Genomic DNA, 24,320 nt, shown 5'->3' on the forward strand with positions numbered 1-24,320 from the left:
TCATGAACTAAACCATCCACTCACGCTGACATATTTCTCTACTCTCATGCTATCTTTCCTAAATATCCAACAATTCTTTGATAGTCTGCTAGAATGGACCCCTTTTTCAACTTACCTTAAAACCAGAGCTGGGACTACCGATTGACATTTGGGATCGGTACTACCGGCGGTAGATTACTGCTACCGATACCGATCATTCGGTATTTTGAAGAAACTACCGAATACCGCTACCGATCGCATGATTGGCAGTCAATCGGTATCGGTAGATTGAAAAAGCGAGCGCGGGACTTTTTAGTTAAGACTTAAGAGAAGACGACCCCGGCAAAATGAAACGGACAAGTTTCAACACGTTCGAGCGCATCTATGGGAAGCAGTTAGCAGGAAATTCCAGGTATTACTTTGACGTCATCACGCTTAGCCAATCACCGGCCATTCTGGGCGTTCTCAGCCAATCAGAGGCAGCCACGACCTAGCAGATTCTCGCTCCCGCCAAAAGTTTTGGCGGGAGCCCCACTCTTGTTTGGCCTGCCGACGCGAGTAGCCTACACCTACATTAAAAAAGTTTTGATCAAGTCAGTGAACTATTTAATCATATTGTTACGAACCAGAGGTTAGGATATGCTATGTGTTGAGTGAGTGTTTTGTATGTGGCGCGGCGGGGCCCGTGTGTAGGAGTGTGTGAACCCTGTAAGAGGGACGCGGCAGAGTGAGGCTAGTCACGTAAGCCAGTGTCACGTGTGAGGCAGCGTGGGGGAGAGGTGAGGTGTGGAGGCAGCGTCTCCTTCCCCCTGTGGACTTGAGGACGTGTCCTGGGCAGAGGCCATGGGAGTGAGGCTCTGTTAGGTTAGGCTCATTTATTAAATAAGTTAGGTTAGGTTCATTTATTAAATAAGTTATGTATTTTTGAACTTAAAAAAGGTATTAAAAGACTCTAATTTACTTCTATTCTTAAGTTAACCGAAATAAGAGAGAAATAACTTAAAAAGTGTGTTATGGGCCTTTAAAAGCATTTTTTTATTATATAATTATAGAGTTTTTTAATCTACCGATACCGAATCTATACCGATCGGTAGATTTCTGAAAAATCTACCGATCTACCGATACCGATTGGACGCGGCTCGCTACCGACTACCGATACCGGTGGTAGATTTTTTCTACAGAATCCCAGCTCTGCTTAAAACACCAGTAGCCCACGCCAGGTCCAAGCGTGGTCTCATCGACATTGGTGGGAGATTGTTAAAAGGCCTCATTGGTACAGCTACAGAAGCCGATGTTGCTGAAGTTCACGATCAGTTAGACAAATGGGGTACTATTTTGAATAACCAGGCCATTGTTCTCAGTTCCCAAAACAAAGCTATTGAGACGGTTGTTAGGACTCAAAAAGTTATCATAGACCGCCTCAACAACTTCACATCCCTCATAACCCAGCTTCAGCAGGTCCAACACCAGTACTTATTGGCTCACCATTTGGCTTTAATGGCAGCAAACCTCAGAGCTGTCTACCTTGCAATCACAAATTTTAAATTAGCACTGCAGGACACATTTACACTGCTCCGAGACGTGTTAGATGGTGTTGTAACCCCTTCCCTTCTCACCCCTGCCGAACTTATGCATGTCATTGATTGGGCCAGAACAGAAAAAGGCTTAACTCCTGTTTTCAGTGAGACCCAGGTTCAATATTATTATCCCTACATGGAGGCAACATTGACTACAGATGGTATCTTGGTGCATATACCCTTTAGGTCGCCAGATATGTTCACCATCTATCACATTCATCCATTCCCTACAGTTGTCAATTCTTCCATCTACCAACTATCTACATCTCATACCACTCTCTTGGTTTCATCAGATTTCATGCACATTGCTTTTCCAGCTGACTTTCATGATTGCCATATCACCCGATTCCAGATGTACCTTTGCCCTGCTTACCAGTACGTCTTTTTGCCTACCAGCAATTATCCTTGTGAGATGGGTCTAGTTAGGAACTCCCCAATTGAATCTCTGTGTGTTTTCACCCCAGTCGAGGATACCACCATCTTCCACCTTAGAGTGAAACCCTGGCGGTACTTCTATTTCCATCATTCCATTGCTCTTACAGTCACTTGCCCTGGATCCCGACCTAGCAACACCGCTGTCCACGGCTCCTTTGTCATCTTGGAGGCCTGCAGTCTCACATCCCACAACCTGACAACTAAACAATCTAACCATCTATTGCTCAACCAAACCCTTCATACCTACAACCTCAAACCCTTCAACTTGCCGGTACCAACAACTCCCCTACAACTCAAACCCTTACACCCACTAGGAGACACCTTACCCAAACTCATTGCCCCAAACATCACCCTACAACCCATTTCATCTCTCACCATATAGCCAGACCTTCGCCCCGACACTGTATACCCCATCCTCGCGTCACTGACTACGGTACTCACGCTCACTGTGATCCTAGCTACCCTACTCATTTGTGTCTTCCACCGCCGCTACGCCTTCCTGCGTCGAGCCATCCTCCAGCGCACCTTACAGCCAGCAACGGCATAGACCATGTTCCCATTGTCCTATAATCTCTTTTTCTCATTGAGCATAAATATCTTCATATGCCATTTATCTCTAACCAGAGGACAGGATAATTTCTTTACAATAACTAAATAACATGCAAGTCCTCTGTGATATGTATCTATTTGCCATTTCTATATACACCTATATATCCATATACCACCATTTTTTTTGTTTTTTTTTTTTTGTTTCCATATTTTACCTTAACTAAACCATGTATATATATAACCATACCATTTAATCCATGATCATGATAGTATTTTCTATTATATATTATTTCTCATATTATATTTAGTTAATAGCTCATTCTCCCGGGAGTTTAGATATTAGGAATTTTTTTTTTGTGCACTTGTCTTTATTTGTTTATACACCATTACTCTAGGTAATGTAACCATGTGCCAATTGTTTAACTTACATTTAACTGCTATTTGTCCCTTATGGGCTTATAATCCTGTAACCCATTCATTATTTTTTTTCCCATTCCCTTATACTGTGTACTTCCTTTCTCGTCTTCATACTTTCTATACCTCATTTGGCCCGGCCATCCTTGTACATAGAGTTTTATTTTCATCGTGGCGTGGGCGCCACGCTAGCCTGACCGAGCATTGTAAACATGTAAATATTAATCCTAAATATCTATCCGTTTCCACTTCTTCTCCCTCTATCTGTATAAATCCTCTTAAACTAGGCAACCTCATGAACGAACGATGATGCACATAGCTTGTGCGGCTGCCGAGAGCAGTCATCATTTCGTCTCGATAGAGTTCACATCACACGCTCCGTGTAAGCCACAAAACCAGTAAAAAGACAATTTAAGCAAAGACTTTAACTCCAAACCTGCTAAACTTATACACGTTTCCTTGTCTTCTTCTCGCTCTCCAGTGAGTGAATAATAAGTAAAACACAGAGGCCATTGCAGCAGTCTCCGCACACACCAACATCCTGAAAACAACCCTGAGGTATGGACAGGAAACATTATTTCCCGAGGTATGCGGGTATGCGGGTGAAGTGGTTTCACCTCAGGGAACTAGACGTCCCTGCCGTGCATAGTCTCAGGTCACCCTTGGACAAGGTGTAATGCCTGATCTGTCTCCCGTGCCAGGGTCACGGTGAAGCCTCTGGGCAGCAGCAGTGGTGGATTGGACTGCAGACAGAGGATCTCTTTATGAGACAATGGCTGGAGTTCCAGGGTCCTAGTCAGCTGGACCGTGCTTAATTATTTAGGCCTGCGGTGTAGAGAAGTGTGGTGTCCTCTACACTAAAGAGCCTCCCTGGGAACCAGTTGACGGTGTGAGCTCCCCGTCCCTCCCCTCTATCGACGCTACTCCCATCCCTATTCTGCATAACAGCTGGTTCTTGTTTTCTCATAAAAGAGATGTCTTCCATGGGCCATTTGAGGTTGTACCTCCCAGCTTCTAGGTGGAGTTTCTGAGGATTTTTCTTATACTCAAGGAATATTTCAGCTTTTTGGTCTCTCAGGAAGGGTGTCTGATACTCTCTAGAGTTGGTGGAGAACACCTGGTGACAGGTGCCACTGGCCAGGCCTCGAAAGGGTCGCAGAGTTGGGTTAGACGTTTCGGAAAGTGGGAACGAATTGCTGGTTCCTCTCCTCCCTTGCCAGCTCTGCTCTGTGTGACTACGCCGGCCCCGTTCTATGGGACAAAACTTCGAGGACAATAGCTGAAAAGTGCCGGGTTGTGAAAGTCTCTCGCGTGACCGAGGCTCAGGACAAACGATTGGTCTTTGAAGCGTTTTCAAGACCCTGTGGGAGCGAACTCCCAGTGTTGGAGGCATCTAACACAGCAGTATCTAATTTCCATGTACAATTTTTATCCAACTCAATTTATGGTCACACTTTAAGTTATTTCGAAAGCGCTTTTAATATTTGCCCAAACTGTAAACTCGCTTAAATTTATAACAATGCCTTCGAACCTTAAGTGTGACATCTGTCCCGGACGATTTGCAGCTCAGTTCTTCCAGCTGAGTAAAACTTGCCGCCTCTGCGTTCAAAGATTACAACTTCAGAAGGCTGTGACTGAATGGAAAATCAAATATAGTGATCTTGAAAAGAAATTCGAGGCCCTTCAGGAATTTGTTTCAAATAATGTGGCAGTGACTCCACCATCAATGGTGGAGAGGCCCTCCACCGAGACTGTGCCCTCTCCAGACGAATCTCCTGCTTCACGGGAGGACGTGTTACCTGCCTCACAGGTTGACTCCCAGCCTGCCTCACAGGCTAACCCCCAGCCTGCCTCACAGGCTAAGCCCCAGCCTGCCTCATAGGACAACTGCCAGCCTGCTTCACAGGCTGTCCCCCAGCCTGCTTCACAGGCTAACCCCCAGCCTGCTTCACAGGCTAACTCCCAGCCTGCCTCACAGGACATCTTCCAGCCTGCCCCACTTAACGCTTCTCTTCCTGCTTCACAGGATGTCGGGTTCCAACCTGTAAGGAATGGAGCCAAACCGAAGCAGGCAACCAAGAATTTACTTACCCCCACTACCTTCAATAGGTTCCAGTTGCTGGCAGGCACCATGGAGGATGAGTTTGAGACTCACCTTGTTGGGGACTCCATGGTGCGTGGCCAGCTGGTCGAGTTCTGTGGTCGTTCATCAAACGGCCGCAGAAAACGTTACTGCTATCCAGGTGCCAGACTGGACGACATCACCGCAGCGTGCGATGATGTCACGAGAAATGCCGACCGAAACACCCTCTTTGTCATTCACGCGGGGACGAATGACGTAAAGACAACCCGTTCTGAGGAACTGCTTGAGATATATACCGCCGCATGATCAAGCAGTATAAACGTAAAACAGATGCCAGCAACATCGTAATCTCAGGAATCCTCCCGAGGGTCGGTGCCGAATCTAGCTTTTACAGTAAGGCCTTCAGCACAAACAACAGACTTCAGTCCCTTTGCTCACAAGAAAACGTCCAGTTCGCTAACTTGTGGAACAATTTTTACTACGATTCAGACTTGTTCCTTCCTGATGGCATCCACTTAAACCCTGTTGGAGCAGCCCATTTCGGGAGGCTGCTCTGTGACCAAGTGGCTCTTCGAAAGCCAAAAAACGCGGAGGCGAGAACACCAGCAGCTCCACTGTAAGGGAGCACTCAACCCGCAAAACCCCCGACTCGAATCACATTAAAGCTTGCTATGTAAACGCTCACAGCCTACGTAACAAATATGAAGACTTAGAAGTCCTCACAGCTACAAATCATTATCACATCATCGGAGTCACAGAATCTTGGATAGACACTTCGAATAGAGATTTCATTGCAGAATATAGATTACCGGGTTATACCATCTTTAGTCATGAAAGAGAGAACAGACAGGGTGGAGGCGTTATCTTTTATATACACAACTCTCTCCATCCAGTATATGTGAAAACAGATATTATAACCAATGTAGACACGGTCTTCATTGAAATTAAAAATAAATCTCGTATAATAGTAGTTGGACTTGTCTACAGACCACCAAGGCAGACTCTTGATATCGACCATGCATTAAGTGAATTATTTTTAGAAACAAGTAGCAGTTGCGAGGCAGTAATTGTTGGGGACTTTAACTTGCCACTGAAAAGATGGGGTGAACCGTTGAACTGTCATACAGGGCTCGACCTGTACACAAATTTACTAGAAAGTGATTTACATCAACATGTTCAAGAACCGACTCGGGAAAATAATATACTTGACCTTATCTTTTCAACGACAGCTGATCTAGTTAACGAGGTAAATGTTGGTCCAATTTTTAGTTCTAGCGATCACCGAACAATCACATTCAGCATCAATATGAAAGAAAATAAAGTAACTCCTAGTAAAGAAAGGGTGCCTGATTATCAGAGAGCGAATTTCGTAAGACTCCGATCAATTCTAAATAATTCTGACTGGACTGAAATCTCGGCGGAAACAGATATTGATAAATCTTGGGGGGGCCTTCATCACAATATTGAACAATGCCATAAGCATATGCGTACCCAATCGTAACAGACGTTCAGCTTTTAAGAAACCCAAATGGTGGAATAACAAAATTTAAAATAGCCTATCTCTTAAAAAACGCATATACAGTAGATACATATCAACTCAGAGTGAGGCTGACAAACTAGAGTTGGACAGAATTCGCCGCGAAACCAAGAAATTAATAAAACGAAGCAAGAAAAATCTTGAAGAATATATAGCGGAAACGAGTAAATCTAATCCTAAAGAATTTTTTAGCTATGTAAATAATAAAAAGTCACTCACTTGTGGTATCGGACCGCTTGCTAATGATAATGGTAACCACACGAACGATGAAAATGAAATGGCTACAATCCTAAATAACTTTTTCGCATCCGTTTTTACCGACGAAGATTGTTTATCACCTCAACCGCCGGAGGTTAGAAGGACCGAAAAGATGTTAAGTGGCGTGCTCATCGTAGAAAGTGACATTTTACGCACAATTGAAAAGATCAAAGTAAGCAAAGCTCCTGGTCCAGACAAAATTACCCCTAGGGTCTTAAAAGAAATCAAACATCAAATTTGTAAACCGCTCTCCATCATATTTAATAAATCTTTAACAGCTGGAAAAGTTCCGTCGGATTGGAAACTTGCAAATGTCACACCAATTTTCAAAAAGGGGGACAAGTCTCATCCAGGAAACTATTGACCAATTAGCCTGACATCTATTGTTTGTAAGTTAATGGAGACTATCATTCGCGACAATATGGTGAAATTCTTCGAAGAAAATAATATGATAAATAATTTGCAACATGGCTTCCGTAGTAAACGTTTGTGTCTAACTAACTTACTTGATTTTTTTTCATTATGTTTTTGAGGTGTTCGATGAAAGCAGATCAGTAGATATCATGTATCTGGATTTTCAAAAGGCATTTGATAAGGTCCCCCACCAACGATTGCTCAGCAAACTATTGGCGCACGGTATCTCGGGTAACATTCACAATTGGCTTGTGGACTGGCTCTCTGAGTGGAAACAAAGGGAAACTAAATGGTGTTACATCTAACTGGCTCGACGTCAGAAGCAGCGTACCTCAATGATCAGTGCTTGGCCCCATGCTCCTCTTAATTTATGTTAATGATATCGATGATGGGCTCACTTGCAAGGTATCAAAATTTGCTGATGACACAAAAATTGCTAGTAAAGTAACTGCGACACTCAACGAAGAAGCTTTACAATCAGATCTGGATCAACTTGCACGTTGGGCCAATCAATGGCAAATGAAATTTAACGGTGACAAATGTAGTGTTGCACATCGGAAAAAATAACAATCGCGTTCGGTACGTAATGAATGGCCAACAACTTTCTGCAGTAAGTAAAGAAATGGATCTTGGAATCACTATATCAAGCGATTTAAAGCCCAGTCAGCATTGTTCAGAGGTTGTTAAAACTGCAAACAAATTAGTTGGCTTCATCGGACGAGTCTTTAATAATAAATCGGAAAAAGTAATATTAAAACTGTATACTTCGTTGGTTCGACCCCGTCTAGAGTACTGTTGTAACGTACCTGCCGGCATACCAACACCGCAGAACAGTTTTGGTCTCCCTACTACAGAAAAGACATAGAAAAGTTAGAACAGGTTTAACGAAGAGTAACAAAGATGATTCCTAGGTTGAAAAATTTATCATATGAACAAAGGCTTAAAGAAGTAAATTTATTCAATCAATCAAAACGAAGAATGCGAGGCGATCTAATAGAAGTGTTTAAAATGTTTAAAGGATTCAGTGATATTAATGCGGAAGATTACTTTACAATTGATCGATCAAATAGAACAAGAAGAAATCACAATTTGAAGATAGGTGGTAAAAGATTCTCGTCGCACGAGGCTAAACACTTCTTCAATCGAGTTGTTAATGTTTGGAACTCTCTACCCTGTGATGTCGTTGATAGTACAACAGTTACGGCCTTCAAGAATAGATTAGACAAGTGTTTTGAATCCAACCAGCAACTAAGATATTACTCATTGTCGTAATAACGTTAAGTTCTTTTGAATACTAATACTGGTGTCCTTGTCCACTTTTATCGCCCGGTTATTGGTGGCAGTAATGGTAGTTCTTTCCTCTTTCCTACATAATTTCCATGCAGTTTTTCCATGCTGCATGGTTCTTTTTCCTTTCCTGCCAGCTTTGGCTGGAGGGATGGGGGGTGGGGAGGAGCCTTCGCCTTTGCTGTCCTTCATCTTCCACCTTTGATTAGATAGTTAGTGTAGCTTGTCACAAACAGCCTCGTAAGGACCAGCAGGTCTGCTGTTGTTTGTTCTTCCTTTGTGTTCCTTTATGTTCCTTTGAGGGTATTCAAACGTATCCCAATGGTTTGCCAAAACACTTGAGAAACATCTGGGATACATTGTTGTCATAAAAAGATTCCTGGTGTGTAGGCACCTTTATTCACTCAAACACACACACACTCACACACACACACACACACACATTCCATCCCTACCAGCTCTGAGAATCCTACTTTACTCTCAGAGAGCACCAAACACCCCTAATTCCCCTCCTAATCTTTTTTTTCCAATTCTTTAAACATTTCCTCCTCCTCCTTCTTTGTTTTCCTTAACATGCTCAGTGCTCCTCCCTCCCCGTTCATTCACCACCACTCTCTCCTTCAACCTCTCTCTCTCTCTCTCTCTCTCTCTCTCTCTCGTTATAAGAACACCACACATGCTGTGCATAGTTATATTTATAGTAAACCTCATTTTCAAAGATTCCGCAGAATTAAAATAATGAAAAATGAATCAGCTTGCGGAAAGGAAAAAAATAACAATCAGTGCATATAGAGGATACGGAAGTCGCTCGCAGAATCCATCATTAACTGGTTAATTAGTTATAATTACTTGACACTCCCTGCCTCCTATTGTTTGCGTCCTCCCCATGGTCCTCCCTAATCCTCTCTTCTTCCTCATTCCTCCTCCTCCTCTCTCTCTATCTCTCTCTCTCTCTCTCTCTCTCTCTCTCTCTTTTTCTCGTGTTTGTGGCTGAGTGGGTTTGTTTGTTTGTGTGTTAGTTTGTTCGTTTGTTTGTGTGTGTGTGTATGAATAAGAGAGAGAGAGAGAGAGAGAGAGAGAGAGAGAGAGAGAGAGAGAGAGAGAGAGAGAGAGAGAGAGAGAGAGAGAGAGAGAGAGAGAGAGAGAGAGAGAGAGAGAGAATTACATAGATAACCAGACCACACAGGCCCTAAGGCCCAAACTAGGTGGTCTGTCCTAAACCTAAGAGACAGTTGTTATGCGGCCACCATGGCGTTGAAACTGACCTAGTGAACATTTAGATGGAGGAGATAGCGGTCAAGATTATTCTTAAACGATGCAATCGAGTTATACTGCGCCACTGATGGTGGTAATCTGTTCCAATCTCGAACGACAGCATTAATGAAGAATAATTTTGTGCAACCTGAATGAACTCGTCTACATTTGAGTTAAGCGCCATTATTTCTCGTTCGCGTCGAATCATCCATCACAAACAGCTTGGTCAGATCCACGTTGGTAAAACAGTTAAGTATTTTAAAGCACTCGATCAGTTTTCCTCTGAGGCGGCATTTTTCAGGAGAAAACAGGTTTAGATGTGGCAGCCTTTCCTCGTAGGGTTTGCTTCATAATGAAGGAATCATCTTGGTTGCTCTACGCTGAACACCTTCTAATTTAGCAATGTCTTTCGCATGGTGGGGAGACCAAAACTGCACAGCACGCTCCAAATGAGGTCTGACGAAACTATTATACAAAGGTAGTATAACATCTTTATTCTTGAATGAAAAATTCCTCTTAACCAAACCTATCATCCTGTGTACTTTTTTAACGGACTCGTTGCACTGCTGGGAAAACTTGAGGTTAGACGCGACTGTGACGCCAAGATCTTTGACCGAGTGAACGCCTTTAACTTTAACGCCGCATATTTCATAGTCCTTCTTTATATTTCTAGATCCAACCTGCAGAATCTGGCACTTGTTTATATTAAAAGGCATTTCCCATTTTACTGACCAATCTTATATTTTACGCAAATCTTCTTGTAGGCTCCACCTGTCACATTCCGTAAGTAACACATTGCCGATTTTTGGGTCATCTGCAAACTTACTAATGAAATAATTGAGACCAAGGTCAATGTCATTGACGTAAATGAGAGAACGAGTCCCAGGACAGAGCCTTGGGTGACACCACTAGTGACTGGCATCCACTCAGAGGTCACTCCATTTATTACAACTCTTTGCTTTCTATTGCTTAACCAGTGCCTGATCCATTCGTGAAGCTTACCCCCGATACCTATTTCCTTGATTTTATGAAGCAACTTGTAGTGTGGGACTTTATCAAACGCTTTCAGGAAGTCCAAATAAATAATATCAAGTGATTTAGAAACATCATAGACTACAAAAAGCTCGTTATAAAACGTTAATAGATTCGACAAACAAGATCTGTTGTTACGGAAACCATGTTGCAAGTCCTGGATTACCGAATTACACTCTAGGCAGTGAACTACTTTATCTCAAATAATTGTCTCAAATAATCTACCAATAATTGAAGTTAAGCTGATTGGCCTGTAATTGTCCGGTAATTTTCGGTCACCTTTTTTGAAAATGGGTGTTACGTTAGCCATTTTCCAATTACTAGGAACGATACCATGGTGCAAAGACATATTAAACAGCATTGTTAAAGGTCTGAGTATCTCTCTTGTTATTTCTTTAAGTAATTTTGGGTATATTTTATCAGGTCCTGGACTTTTGTTAGTTTTAAGTAACTGCAGCACTCTGAGAACCTCATCTGTACTGATTTCAAAGTCAGGGAGGATATGACAAGGATTTTCAATCATGTTAGGAACAGCAGCAGTATTGGTAGAATTACTATTAAAAACCGAGGCGAAATAAGAATTTAACGTGTTCGCTATGAGTTGGCTGTCTGTCACCATATTGCCCGAATTATCAGTTAATGGGCCAATCCCACTTCGAATCTCTTTTGTTGTTTGATTAAACTTTTGACTTGTCGTCTTGCTTCGTAGTACCATGTACTATTTTCGGTAGAGTTATCGGTTTTCTTTTGCCTATATAACAAGTTCCTCTTTTGGGGAGCAATTTAATTTCATTATTAAACCACGGAGGATTTTTAACTTTACGGCGTTTTTCACAAGATTGCACGGATTTATTTTATTCAGTTAGTAATCGAGCTTTAAAGTCTTGCCAAGATTCTTCGACGTCGATGTTGGATACTAATTGAAAGTTCATTGATGACTGTCTTATTCTTTCAAAATCTGCTCTTTTAAAATTGGGAACCAATACCTTATTCTTTGCAATCCTTGTTTGAGCTCTTTGTCGAGACGCACCAGTCTATGATCGCATGATCCGAGGTGTTCGCCAATGCCAACATTGTCAACTAAGTTCTCTTGGGTTACTAATACAAGATCAAGAACATTATTATCACGCGTTAGTTCACTAACCATTTGGCTAAGGCAGTTATTTTCAATGAAGTCTAATATCCTGTGCAATTCACCCTCAGATCCCGTGAGTGTCTGCCAGTCTATATGCGGTAGATTAAAATCGCCCAAAATCAACTCATCACTGATGTTTTGGAGAGTTCTTTGCAAAACATTATACATTATTTCATCATCCTCGCGTGATTGGCCTGGAGGCCTATAAGTGACGGATATGTTGATTTTCAATTGATCGGTATATGTACTCACGCTCAAGTGTTCTACGGTACTGTCCTCTGGTGTTTTATCAACGGGCTGTAAACTACTATTGACATAAAGAGCCACTCCCCCACCTCTACGATTAACTCAGTCTTCACTGAAAAATATAAAATTATCTATATTATATTGAGAAATTAAGCTATTATTAGCGGTGTCAATAAACGTTTCAGTTACAGCAATTACATCAAAGTCTTCTGTTTTAGTTAGGCACTGTAATTCATCGATCTTATTTCTTTAAGCTTCAAGCATTAAGGCTAAGAACCCTTAAATTGTCTTTTGTTATAACTCGAGAAACAGAGTTGTTAGTTGTTTTCCGATTTAGTGAAGTGGTGGCCGCATGACAACTATCTGTATTTAAGTGGACGGGGTCTGAACGCGCGACTCATTTTTTGCTCTAAAGTTTAGAACAGTGCCGTGAAGCAGCCTCCCAAATGTTGCCGCTCCGATTGCAGACAAATGGAGTCCTTCTTTCTGAAATAGACTCCTCATGCCATAAAATTGATCCCAAAAGTTTACGTAGCCGGCGTCCATTTCCCTGCAAAGAGTTTGAAGTCTGTTATTTAGGCTAAAGGCCCTACTGTAAAAGACCAAAGCAGCTGACATTCTGGGGAGAACACATGAAATGAGAACATTATTTGATTCCACCTTGTACTACTGGATAAGTCTACGATACTTCTCCAGCAGTTCCTCAGACCGGACACTGCAGACATCACTGGTATCTGTGTGAATAACAAACAGTGAATCATTAGTAGCCTGGGGGAAGATCTCAGGAGCAGCTGTTATATCGTCGATCCCAGCACCAGGATAGCAATAGTTCCATCTTTGACAAGGAACTCTGCTGCAGAACTCAACAACCTGCGGGCGAATCATGGAGTCGCCCACCAGGAAGGTGCTTTTCTGCTCGTCCTCCTCCTCCAGAATGGCAAACCTGTTGAAGCAATGAACAGGATAAATTGCTTATCTGGCTGGTTTGGCTCCTCCCTTCACGACGTTGAAGCCATTATGGGTAGTGCCACTACCACCTTCCTGCTGCGTGGTGTCGTCCGCTGGTGTCGACAGTACTGCTGAAGGCAAGGGGGTGATGGGAGAAGTGTAGTGCAGCAATGGCCAGATGAGCGAGCCTCCCATAACCCATTAAGCGAATGGGGTACCTCTTTGGCTGACCCGGTAAGGAGTGGCTCTCCCGTCACACTGGTCGCCAGGGAATACCCTCTCCTTAATTGTTGTGATTAATTTCTCGTGTGTTTTGATACGCGTAGAGGACATATCAGACCGAGAGAGCAATAGAAAAAGAGAACAGAAAATCTCTTCATGACAGAAGGGTTAGGCACCACAACAACGTCAGCCTGGATGAATTCCTGCAAGGAGGCAACAGTGCGAGAAAGCTCTATTATTTTATTCTGACCTGCTTCCATTTTCTCTTCTTGCTCCTTCAGTCTTGTCTCGAGATGCTGCCTGGTGAGACACAGTTGACAGAGAACAGAGTGCCCTGTAAAAAAGTGAGCTGAGAAACTCCCGCAACAAGTACTGCACTTCTTTTGCGCCATCTTTACCTTCTATTCCTTGTCCATCACTACTCATTTTCTCCTTTCCCTTACACATCTACACACCCACAGCCTACCACCATCAGCCCTGTGTCTCCTGAAGGTGTGTAGGCAGCAAAATAAACTTGATAAGCGGTAACTCACCAGGTCGGGCAGCTGCATTTTGAACGGACGCTGCCTGTTGACACTTGATTTGCGTGAGTTTGAGGAATTGAAGGAGCGTAGCGATAGGAGGGGCTTGCTGCTCCGAAGAACCCGCACATTTTTCTGTGATAAATAAAGGTTTTCCAACATTAATATCTTATAAACATCATCAAAGTAGACATAAAACAGGAAATAAATAAGATACAGTATAAGGAGAGGGACATATATTCACATAAAAATCATATAAATACATTGACAGTCGTAACAGAGTATTAATATACTGTTATATAAATTGTTTCTCTCTCTTCATCATCATTTCATTGACAGCAGAAGTTTCCAACTTTCTCTATCCAGACACTCCCTCCTTGCCTTCTCAAAGATCTTTCCCCCCTCTCCCTAACATACTCTTGCACACTATCCCTCCATTTCACTGAAGGTCGTCCTCTAGCATTCCCTCCCTCTATCTCACTCACATACACCCTTCTGGTCACCTTACTTTCCTCCATTTGCTCCATGTGGCCAAACCACTTTAAAGTCAGTCGCTTCACTTCTTCCACCACTCCACACTTCTTCCCTTCACCCCCGTGACACATTCCAAAATGCTCGTACACACTTTCATTACTCATTCTTTCCATTCTACTCACACCACAAGCACTCCTCAAATAACTCATTTCCACTGCACCCAGCAAACATCGAAAGTCCAGACCGATACCGGCAAATAACGGAACTATGGCATAAAGGATTTTGTTTATCGGGCCAATATACAGTACCCTCTCGAGTCTCGTGCTATCCGAGTTTCTCTATCCATGAGTTTCGCGGTTAGTCCTAAATTCTTACCAACCCGAGTTTTGCGCATTATCACCCCAAGTTTCGCGCTGCTTTGACACGTACGGGTTACGTCTACTTACCATCAGCGTCACGCACGCTACCTTTAAAGGTAGTATCACACTGGACGTTTTCCTCCAAACTTTGTGGCTATGGCGAGAGAGAGAGAGAGAGAGAGAGAGAGAGAGAGAGAGAGAGAGAGAGAGAGAGAGAGAGAGAACGGGTCGTTTTGAAGCCAGTCGTTTTGAAGCCGCAGTTGAAGGCAGCTGCCTTACGTACGATTGGCTGACAGTGCTAAAAATAAGCTTGTGATTCGCTGGGAGTCCGATGATGTCATCGCCGACGCTTACCCTATCAGCAGCTTCACTGCCTAAGGCCAGGGTTCGGGTTCAGGAGTGACAAAAATTTTTTTTCAAAAAACATTTAAACATGTTATGAGTAATGAAAATGGTAGAAAAAAATCTTGGGGTGGCAACATCAGCAGTATACGAGAAGGACATATGCCCTGGATGTCAGAGGGTGAGGCGTTTTAGCTCTTATTTACTCGCTCCAGAAGGGTGACAACTGAACAGTGAAACTTTTACAAGTTATCCTACTTCTGGCACGTTGACAGGGGAGGGGTGGAGACACACAGTCACTCCTCAAGGCTAGTGCTTGCTGACATAGCGACGTGCAAGTGTCGCGCGGCGCTGGCTATGAAGTGTATGAACCTAAGAAGGAAAAAAGAAGGCAGAAAAGGCAGAAGAAGAGAGCAAGAAAAGACAAGAAGGCATCACCTATGAGGCAGGAGGAGGTGACCTGTAGCTGACACGTGCGACACGAACTGGTTTTTTTTTTTTTTTTTTTTTTTTTTGGACAATGGATATTTTTTTTTCTATATTTCTATAAAGAAGTGTTTACTTTTTGTTTATTGTGTAGATATTACTATATTCTGGAAAAAGCTCATTCAGAGAGAATAAAAATGAGTTACTACCAACCAAAGTGTTTGATGGCCAATATCTCAAAAAATGAATATTCAGCTTCAAAAATTTTTGTACATTCCAAATCAGATGATATTTCCATGAAACTGTGTGTATACGTGGATAATTTTATGCTCTTGAAAGTTACGGTCTTTAATTTGAAACATTTCTTAATGTTAAATAAGGAAAAATATAGTTATCATGTAAAACGTGGATACGGAATCATACTGAGTTCAGATATAATTTCAATTTTTTTTTTAAATAGATGAATTATAATTTTTTAAAATTGACACTGTAACTTGTTTAGGCAACCATTAAACCATTACCAACTATTATTTTGTACATCTAGGATGAAAAATATTTAATGTAGAACAATTATTTTGCCTGACGTGTCATGTCATCGAGTATGACATGACATGACATACCAACAGCATTCTAATCCAGGGAGAACAAAGATATTCAAAAGTGCAAGTTAGCTGTAAAGTTTGAGCTCTATATTTCCAATAGTTTATTTTTGACAAATATTTCTTGGAAAACCCGAACTACCACCTTAAGGTGGTGTCACAATGGTTGTTTTCGTCCAACCGTTGGGGCTACGGGCAATGCCCGTACGCCCAAGCAGGAGCGAGTTCACGGTTATCTGTAAGCTGGTGTCACAGAGGGCTTTTTCTTCCCACCGCTTTGGCGCCAGCTAGGGCAACCGGTAACTCCAACTTTTCCAGGTGTGCGTCACACACGGCCAAGGTCGGGTGCCTGTATCCATATCCACAATGTAAATAAAGCACTTGCCCTGTATTAACATGGCGTCGTCTGCTAAAGTATGGGCTGTCGCGGCTTGTGCTGCCATTAACCAAGTTATGGACTTGTTGCTGCAGTTAAATATAAGGAAGAAACAGTTGTGGGTGTGGCATGCCTGTGGTTCCTCCATGGCTGTTCTCATTGTCACCACTGCGCGTGCACGGCCAACCCACCCATCTTGACTTAACCACATAAACATATGGATCGAATAACAACACACACACACACACACACACACATTGCAGACGTTCTGACAAACAGAAACGACTTCACCATTTCTTGAGTGTTAGAATGTATTTGGTGAGTGGCTCACATGAACCAAACCTAGCTCTTGGCAAGAAGAGCAGTCGTTTTTAACACTGCTCTCTTCTTGCCATTAGGTATGTTTGGTTTGTATGAACCACTCACCAAATAAGTTCTAACACACTCTAGGAAATGGCAAAGCCATTTTTGTTTGTGAGAAACATCTGCCATGGTTCATGATGAGTCTGGTGTGTGTGTGTGTGTGTGTGTGTGTGTGTGTGTGTGTCTCTGTTGTTACTCGATCCACGTGTTTATGTGGTCAGAGTCTAGATGGGTGGGTTCGCCGCTCACGCGCAGTGGTGACAATGAGAACTGGCACGGAGAAACCACAGGCACGCCACCCCCACAACAGCTTCTTCCTTCCATTTAACTGCAGCAACATGTCCATAACTTGGGTAATGACAGCACAAGCCGCAGCAGCCTTTACTTTAGTAGACGACACCATGTCGATACAGGGCAAGTGCTTTGTTTACGTTGTGGATGTGGATACGGGCAACCGACCTTGGCCGGGTGTGACGTACACCCAGAAAAGTTGGATTTGCCAGTTGCCCAAACTTCCGCAAACGCGGTGGGAAGAAAAATGCCCAGTGTGACACCAGGTTAAGGACAACCGACAACTCGCTCCCGGATGGGTGCACGGGTGTTGCCAGTAGCCACAATGGTTAGAGGAAAATGGCCAGTGTGACACTGCCCCAAGGCAGCAGGGCTGCTGACCGGGTGAGCTCCAGCAATGACGTCATTGGACTCCCAGCAAATCACAAGCGTGTTTTCAGAGCTCAGCCAATCATCAGGCTTCATCTGTGGCTTTAAAACGACCCATTCTCTCTTCCTGTTTTCTTCCTTTTTACAAGGTACATATTTTGAGATAACAAGTAGGTAAAGGAGGAAAAATGTGAGCTCCTGGGAGCAGCATGAGCCAATTATAATGGCGTCATTATAAACACTTGCCTGTGCCATGACGGGCTGGGGGCTGACCATCAGGCCCAGATGGATAGTCTACCGGCGCCATAGCCCACATGTAAAAAAAAAAAATAAATAAATAAATAAATAAAAAATAAAAACTCCACAGGTCGGAACAGATAAGCGCTTTCTCAGTGTTTTCAATACCTCGAGTTTCGCGATCCTTGAGTTTAGCGCTATACCTTCGGAACAAAGCGAGCGCGAAACTCGAGAGGGTACTGTAGAGGGGTTGCACTGACGTCACACCGCTTCGCTTTTGTTTTAGGAAAAAAACTGTCAGCCATTTTGGGAGGCATGAGCGATCAGCTGAGCCCCTGCCTCCTGATGATGGCTGGCCCCTGCCTCCCGTCTTCATGACACAACCTAAGTGAATATGCAAATAATCTGGACAGTGAAGCTAGGCTTCGTTATATAACTATCCATTAGGCTGCCAAATGATGATGGACATACAGTATATACACTTATTGTAACGTACCTGCCGGCATATCAACACCGCAGAAGCCAGTTAAAAGCCAACTGGGAAAATTGGGAATAATCCCTTGTACATGGCCATGGTTATTTACCGGATCCAGTTTCTCCTCAGCCGAAACAATACCCGTAGAGGTTAATATGTCATAAGTAGATAAGGGAAGAGAGCGAGAAATACGAACCACAGCTTGGGTTGGCACCCCTAATATAAATCCAGCCGGATCCCTATATTTATATATATATTTATACGTTAAGACTTAGAAATTAAGGGAAAATTAAGTTTAGAATTAACATACAAAAAGACAACCTCAGAAGGGCAGAGGAAGGATAGATTAATGTACCAAGCTGAAAGGCGAGAAGGAAAAGTATTGGAACCTTGAGGTGGCCAAGTCAGGGAAAAGGTCACGAGGCAACCACTCGGCCTGACGAGATTCATTCGGGACTTAACCTTTCCACGGCACAGGTAAGCTCACCGCTCGCTAGAGTCCTGAGTGTCTGGGAGTGAGAGATAGCCCTAGCCGGCGTTCATTAGTGATTCATTCAGGACTTAACCTTTCCACGGCATAGGTGAGGGCGCGAGACAGCTGAAGGCTGGTGTCCCAGGTTAGGCAAGGCGAGTGGCCCACCATCTTGAAGCCGCCCCCATTGAGAGTCAGGAATGGACCCAGACGCCAGTGGTGAACAAGGGTCATGCCCTCAGTCATGAGTGCCTGAACTGAGCCAAGGTAAGGGCGAGCTAGTCCAGTCCCTGCCGCCCCCAAGACCAGCAGGCTGGTGATGGGAGTAGAAACGGCTCCGAAACCCCCCCTTTGGGCACGGCACACCAGCATATAGTGTAGCTCTCAGGCCTCCACCAAGCCAAGGAAATTGTGCAAAACGGGTAAGGGGCACCCGCTTGGTGGACGAGGGGCAAACAGTGACCTCACCCCCCCCTTTAGCTGTAACAGTCTGATCTTTCTCTCATACTTACTCTTCTCTCCCTATTTTTGTCATGAGTGGGTTTTTTTTGTGTGTGTGCACGCCGGTGCAGGAAGTTGAAATCGGAGTGTCTAGCCAATCGGGCGGTAGCCCTGTGATACATCCCGACATGTGTTCATCTATCTCGTGTGTAGCATTTATTGATAAGAATGTTAGGGATTAGAAGAAAGGTTTTCACGTTTGTAAACAAAACATGCTACACTTCCTTCGTCTAGTGAGGATATGGTTAGAACCAGAGACCCATAGACGACTTTTTCTGGAAGAGGCTTATGCCTGTGACTCCAGCTCCATAGCCTCAGTCATACTATTAGGTAGGGTTTTTCCTTTTTTTGGTGGATATTTTGAACTGTGTATTTAAATGCAATTTTGTATTAACCAAAACATGCTACACTCCCATCAGGAGTGAGGATTATTGTTAGGGGGAAGGGAACTTGGGAGGCAAATCAATAACTTGTCTTCTGCCTATGTCCTGTATTAATGCATACAGCCTTCCTAGCCTAAGGTGCAGTCTCGCAATCTCCCCCACCACGACCTCCGAAGGTAACCACGACCCCACACTACCAAACTTGGGACTGAGGATACCATCTACCTCAAGGAACAACCCAAAGTAAGCTGGGGAACGACGGACACTATCTACCAGGTGGGACAGTTGTTAAAGTCAAGTGTTGCCAGGCCTGCCAGGGCAGGGAGTCGGGGAACTAAACTGTTAGTTTAGTTCCGCCCCACCTGGTTCATAGAACTGCCGTTCCTCACTTACAGGCTTTGGGGGTTGTGCCATATTACAACCTCCTGGTGGCAGCTTACAGAGAGGGAACAGCAGGGAATCGAACCCAGCCGTACACTCTCTGTAAGGTTGAGGAATCTTAGCGGCACTATTTTTCCTCTTTCTCCCCCTTTTTTTATTTTCCAACCTGTGATGGCCAGGGGTCAAACCCGGGGCTGTTATATTATTATCAAACTTCAAGATATATTTCATGATAAGAACAATGAATATATGACTAATTTAACCCCGGGCATCCCCGGGGGGCGTTTAGTAAGAACATAAGAACATAAGGGGTTCGCAAAAAGCCCAATGACCTATACTTGGCAGCCCCTGTCTACTTTCTGTGAGTGGCAGTGTAGCACCTATCAGTAACAGTAATAGATGGGCCACTAACACCCACACCCACACAGTAACAGATGGACATTAACACACACAGTAATAGATGCCCACTAACACCCACACCCATACTGTAATAGATACACTAACACACCCACCCACACAGTAATAGATGGACACTAACACACACACCCACACAGTAACAGATGGACACTAACACACACACCCACACAGTAATAGATGGACACTAACACACCCACCCACACAGTAATAGATGGACACTAACACACACACCCACACAGTAACAGATGGACACTAACACACACACCCACACAGTAACAGATGGACACTAACACCCACACCCACACAGTAATAGATGGACACTAACACACACACCCACACAGTAACAGATGGACACTAACACACACACAGTAACAGATGGACACTAACACCCACACCCACACAGTAATAGATGGACACTAACACACACACCCACACAGTAATAGATGGACACTAACACACACACCCACACAGTAATAGATGGACACTAACACCCACACCCACACAGTAACAGATGGACACTAACACCCACACCCACACAGTAACAGATGGACACTAACACCCACACCCACACAGTAACAGATGGACACTAACACCCACACCCACACAGTAATAGATGGACACTAACACCCACACCCACACAGTAACAGATGGACACTAACACCCACACCCACACAGTAATAGATGGACACTAACACACACACCCACACAGTAATAGATGGACACTAACACACACACACACACAGTAATAGATGGACACTAACACACACACCCACACAGTAATAGATGGACACTAACACACCCACCCACACAGTAACAGATGGACACTAACACACACACCCACACAGTAATAGATGGACACTAACACCCACAACCACAGAGTAACAGATGGACACTAACACACCCACCCACACAGTAACAGATGGACACTAACACACACACCCACACAGTAATAGATGAACACTAACACATACACCCACACAGTAATAGATGGACACTAACACACACAACCACACAGTAATAGATGGACACTAACACACACAACCACAGAGTAACAGATGGACACTAACACCCACACCAACACAGTAATAGATGGACACTAACACCCACACCAACACAGTAATAGATGGACACTAACACACACAACCACAGAGTAACAGATGGACACTATTACCCACACCAACACAGTAATAGATGGGCCACTAACACAAACACCAACACAGTAACATGGCGGGGAAAAGCTGAGGAACTCTCTTGCGGTAAATATGTGCCTCCCAAAATGGCGGGCCTTTGTAGGGGATCTGATAAGTGATCAGCTGATCGCTGATGATGACGTCACGTGCAACCCCTCTATAAGGCCAACATAAATATTCTGCAATCAGGCTACAAGAAGGAAATGTACATCGGGCCAGTACTAAGTAGCCTACATTATGTCTTTTTGTTGTAGTTGGAGTAGTGGACCGGTTAATGTTTTACGGTTTACAGTAATCCCTCGCCATATCGCAGTTCACTTATCGGGGTCTCGCTGTATCGCGGATTTTTAAATTGTAAATATTTAGTTTCGTATCGCGGATTTTTTGCTGTATCGCGGGATTTTGCGGTAGAAGTATTTCAATATACAGTCGTCCCTCAAATAGTACGGGGGTTAGGGACCCAGGACCCCCATACTACACGAAAATCCGTATAAAATTAGTGCCCCCCCCTAAAAACATTATGGAATCCGGGTCCTGCCTGGCTCAGCTGTTACCCACAGGCCCAAGTTGCCAGTTATGCATTTTCTGCTTCAGTCTCAGTGCAGTGTTACCACGCTGGGGGGTCGAGGGAGGCAAGGCCCCCCGTTAGAGGTCAGGTTATTTAACCTGGTAGCAGCGGGGATCATGTTTCTTAATGGTCCCTCCAAGCGAGAAAAATGAGAAAAAATCACCCCTCACACAAACCATTTCATAATATATATCAAAGCATATGTGATCAGATTATGTATCATCTATTTTGGGGAGTTTATATCATGGCACAAATTTGGCCCGTCGCTGATACACGGTAAAGCCACAAAATGGCCCGTCGCTACTACCAGGTTAAAGTTCGGTTGGAGTAGTTTAAATATGCGTCCCTTAACAATATAATATGGAGGTGTAATGTTGTATTTTGGAGGCGCGGAGTCAATCTCCACAATTACCGTTTTGTATCTTATTTAAAGTATGATTTAGAGAGCAATAATAGAAATTGTGGTTGAGAGTAGGAGAGAGTGTGAGTGTATGACATGGCTCGCTCGCTGACAATATGGAAGGCAGCGCTGCCGGGATGGCTCACTTGTCCGGCTTGGTAACAATACAGCAGAAAATGCATACCCAGCAAACCATCCCCGGCGGCCCGCCGCAGGCTTTAGAGAGGCCGAGGGCGGCCAAGTGCGGGCAAGTCTTGCCTCTCAAAGCCCTGCGATGACCCACTGGGGACGCTGTCTTAAAACTGAGGGGAACATAACGAGTTCGGTCCATTAAAATATTTCGGCTACCAAGACATTTCTGTGTCCTTACATCATAAATATATATCCCATTTCACATGTTATATGCAATTAAACTTTCTTGTGTTTGGTTGTAGATAAAAATGATAACTGTAAATGCGCCGAATGGTTCTTAGACAAACTCAACCATACATTTTAGCATGGTAAATATTAGCACGCACTTATGTTCTTAAACGAATAAAAATATCGAGTGTTTTATTATACATTCTGGTGATTAACGAAACTATTTTTGATTCAACGATCATGTATTGAGAAAAAAAAACAAGGTATGCGCTGTTGCCGTACTTTGTTGAGTAGTACCAATAATCTGTGGTATAAATCCTCGTGCCTAGAAAGGTAAAAATGTTTTTGAAGTTACATTTTACGTTTAGAATTATTGTTTGAACGTTTATGCAATGTTAAGTGAGCCAAGTGGAAAGACAAGACACTCTCATATCTGGTGTTTGGCACCACCGCATAGAGAAGCGCGGGAAAACTCACAGCAGCCCGCAGCCTCTCCTGCTTTGTCCTGCACGGTGCTTAGACTGTTCTTCGCTTCACATCATTCTTTTCTCCCTAAAAGGCAAGTATCCTGTAATATAGTTAATGTCGATGTAGCTTAAGCGCACAGTGGTAAATTTGCTGTTCGTGAGGCTTAGCTGGCACGTATATAGTGGTGCCATGGAGGGAGAGTTATCTTACTGGACGAAACGAAGGAGAATTCAGCAGCAGGTGTCAGTTCATTTAGAATCTTTGCGTAAAGCAAGAGAAATCCCAGATATTGAACGACCAGCACATGCAGAGTATAGTGGTTTTGCCCTACAGCACACTGAGAATTCCACAGTTTGTCATGATAGTGAAATAAATCAGAAAACTTGTGGGGCAGTCTGTGAGGAGGAACAGGTTCAGGAACGGGTAAGCTGGTATGAACATCACCCATTTCAACAACCGTGTTCATCGGGAAGTGATTCTGATGTTACAAATTCAGCTTATGAAACTAAAGGTCATGATTATTATCAAATGTCATCTAAGCTTGCTAAATGGGCTGTTGATTTCAAAATCTCACACAATGCCATCAACAGTCTCATGGAAATATTACTGAAGTATCATCCTAGTCTTCCAAAGGATGCAAGAACTCTGCTAAGTACTCCACGGTATTATGACATTAAGCAGGTTGCAGGAGGATCTTATCATTATTTTGGTGTGGAAGCCTTGCTTGTAAAAGTTTTGTCCCATAAGTTAACAACAAGAACACTGAAAGATGGTGAACATATAGTTCTTCAAATTAACATAGATGGTCTGCCTTTATTTAAGAGTTCAAACAGCCAGTTTTGACCCATATTAGCAAGAGTTAGTCACCCAGTAGAGAGTGAACCATTCATCATTGCATTATATTGTGGCAGCCATAAACCAGGGAATGTTTCAGAATATCTGCTAGATTTTGTTACTGAGATGAATATTATCAATGAA

General features: G+C 43.4%; 1 protein-coding gene across 1 annotated transcript in view; it reads right to left on the reverse strand.

Annotated features, from left to right (window-relative positions):
- The window catches only part of LOC126995126 (uncharacterized), a 132,428-nt gene that overhangs the window by 24,578 nt on the left and 83,530 nt on the right, over positions 1–24,320 (reverse strand). Inside the window, exon 3 of the mRNA XM_050854401.1 lies at positions 13,904–14,026. Within this exon, the coding sequence (XP_050710358.1) occupies positions 13,904–14,026 (123 nt within the window). The remainder of the gene's footprint in view (positions 1–13,903; positions 14,027–24,320) is intronic.

Source organism: Eriocheir sinensis, unplaced genomic scaffold (genome assembly GCF_024679095.1).
Source record: "Eriocheir sinensis breed Jianghai 21 unplaced genomic scaffold, ASM2467909v1 Scaffold99, whole genome shotgun sequence".
Taxonomy (NCBI): domain Eukaryota; kingdom Metazoa; phylum Arthropoda; class Malacostraca; order Decapoda; family Varunidae; genus Eriocheir; species Eriocheir sinensis.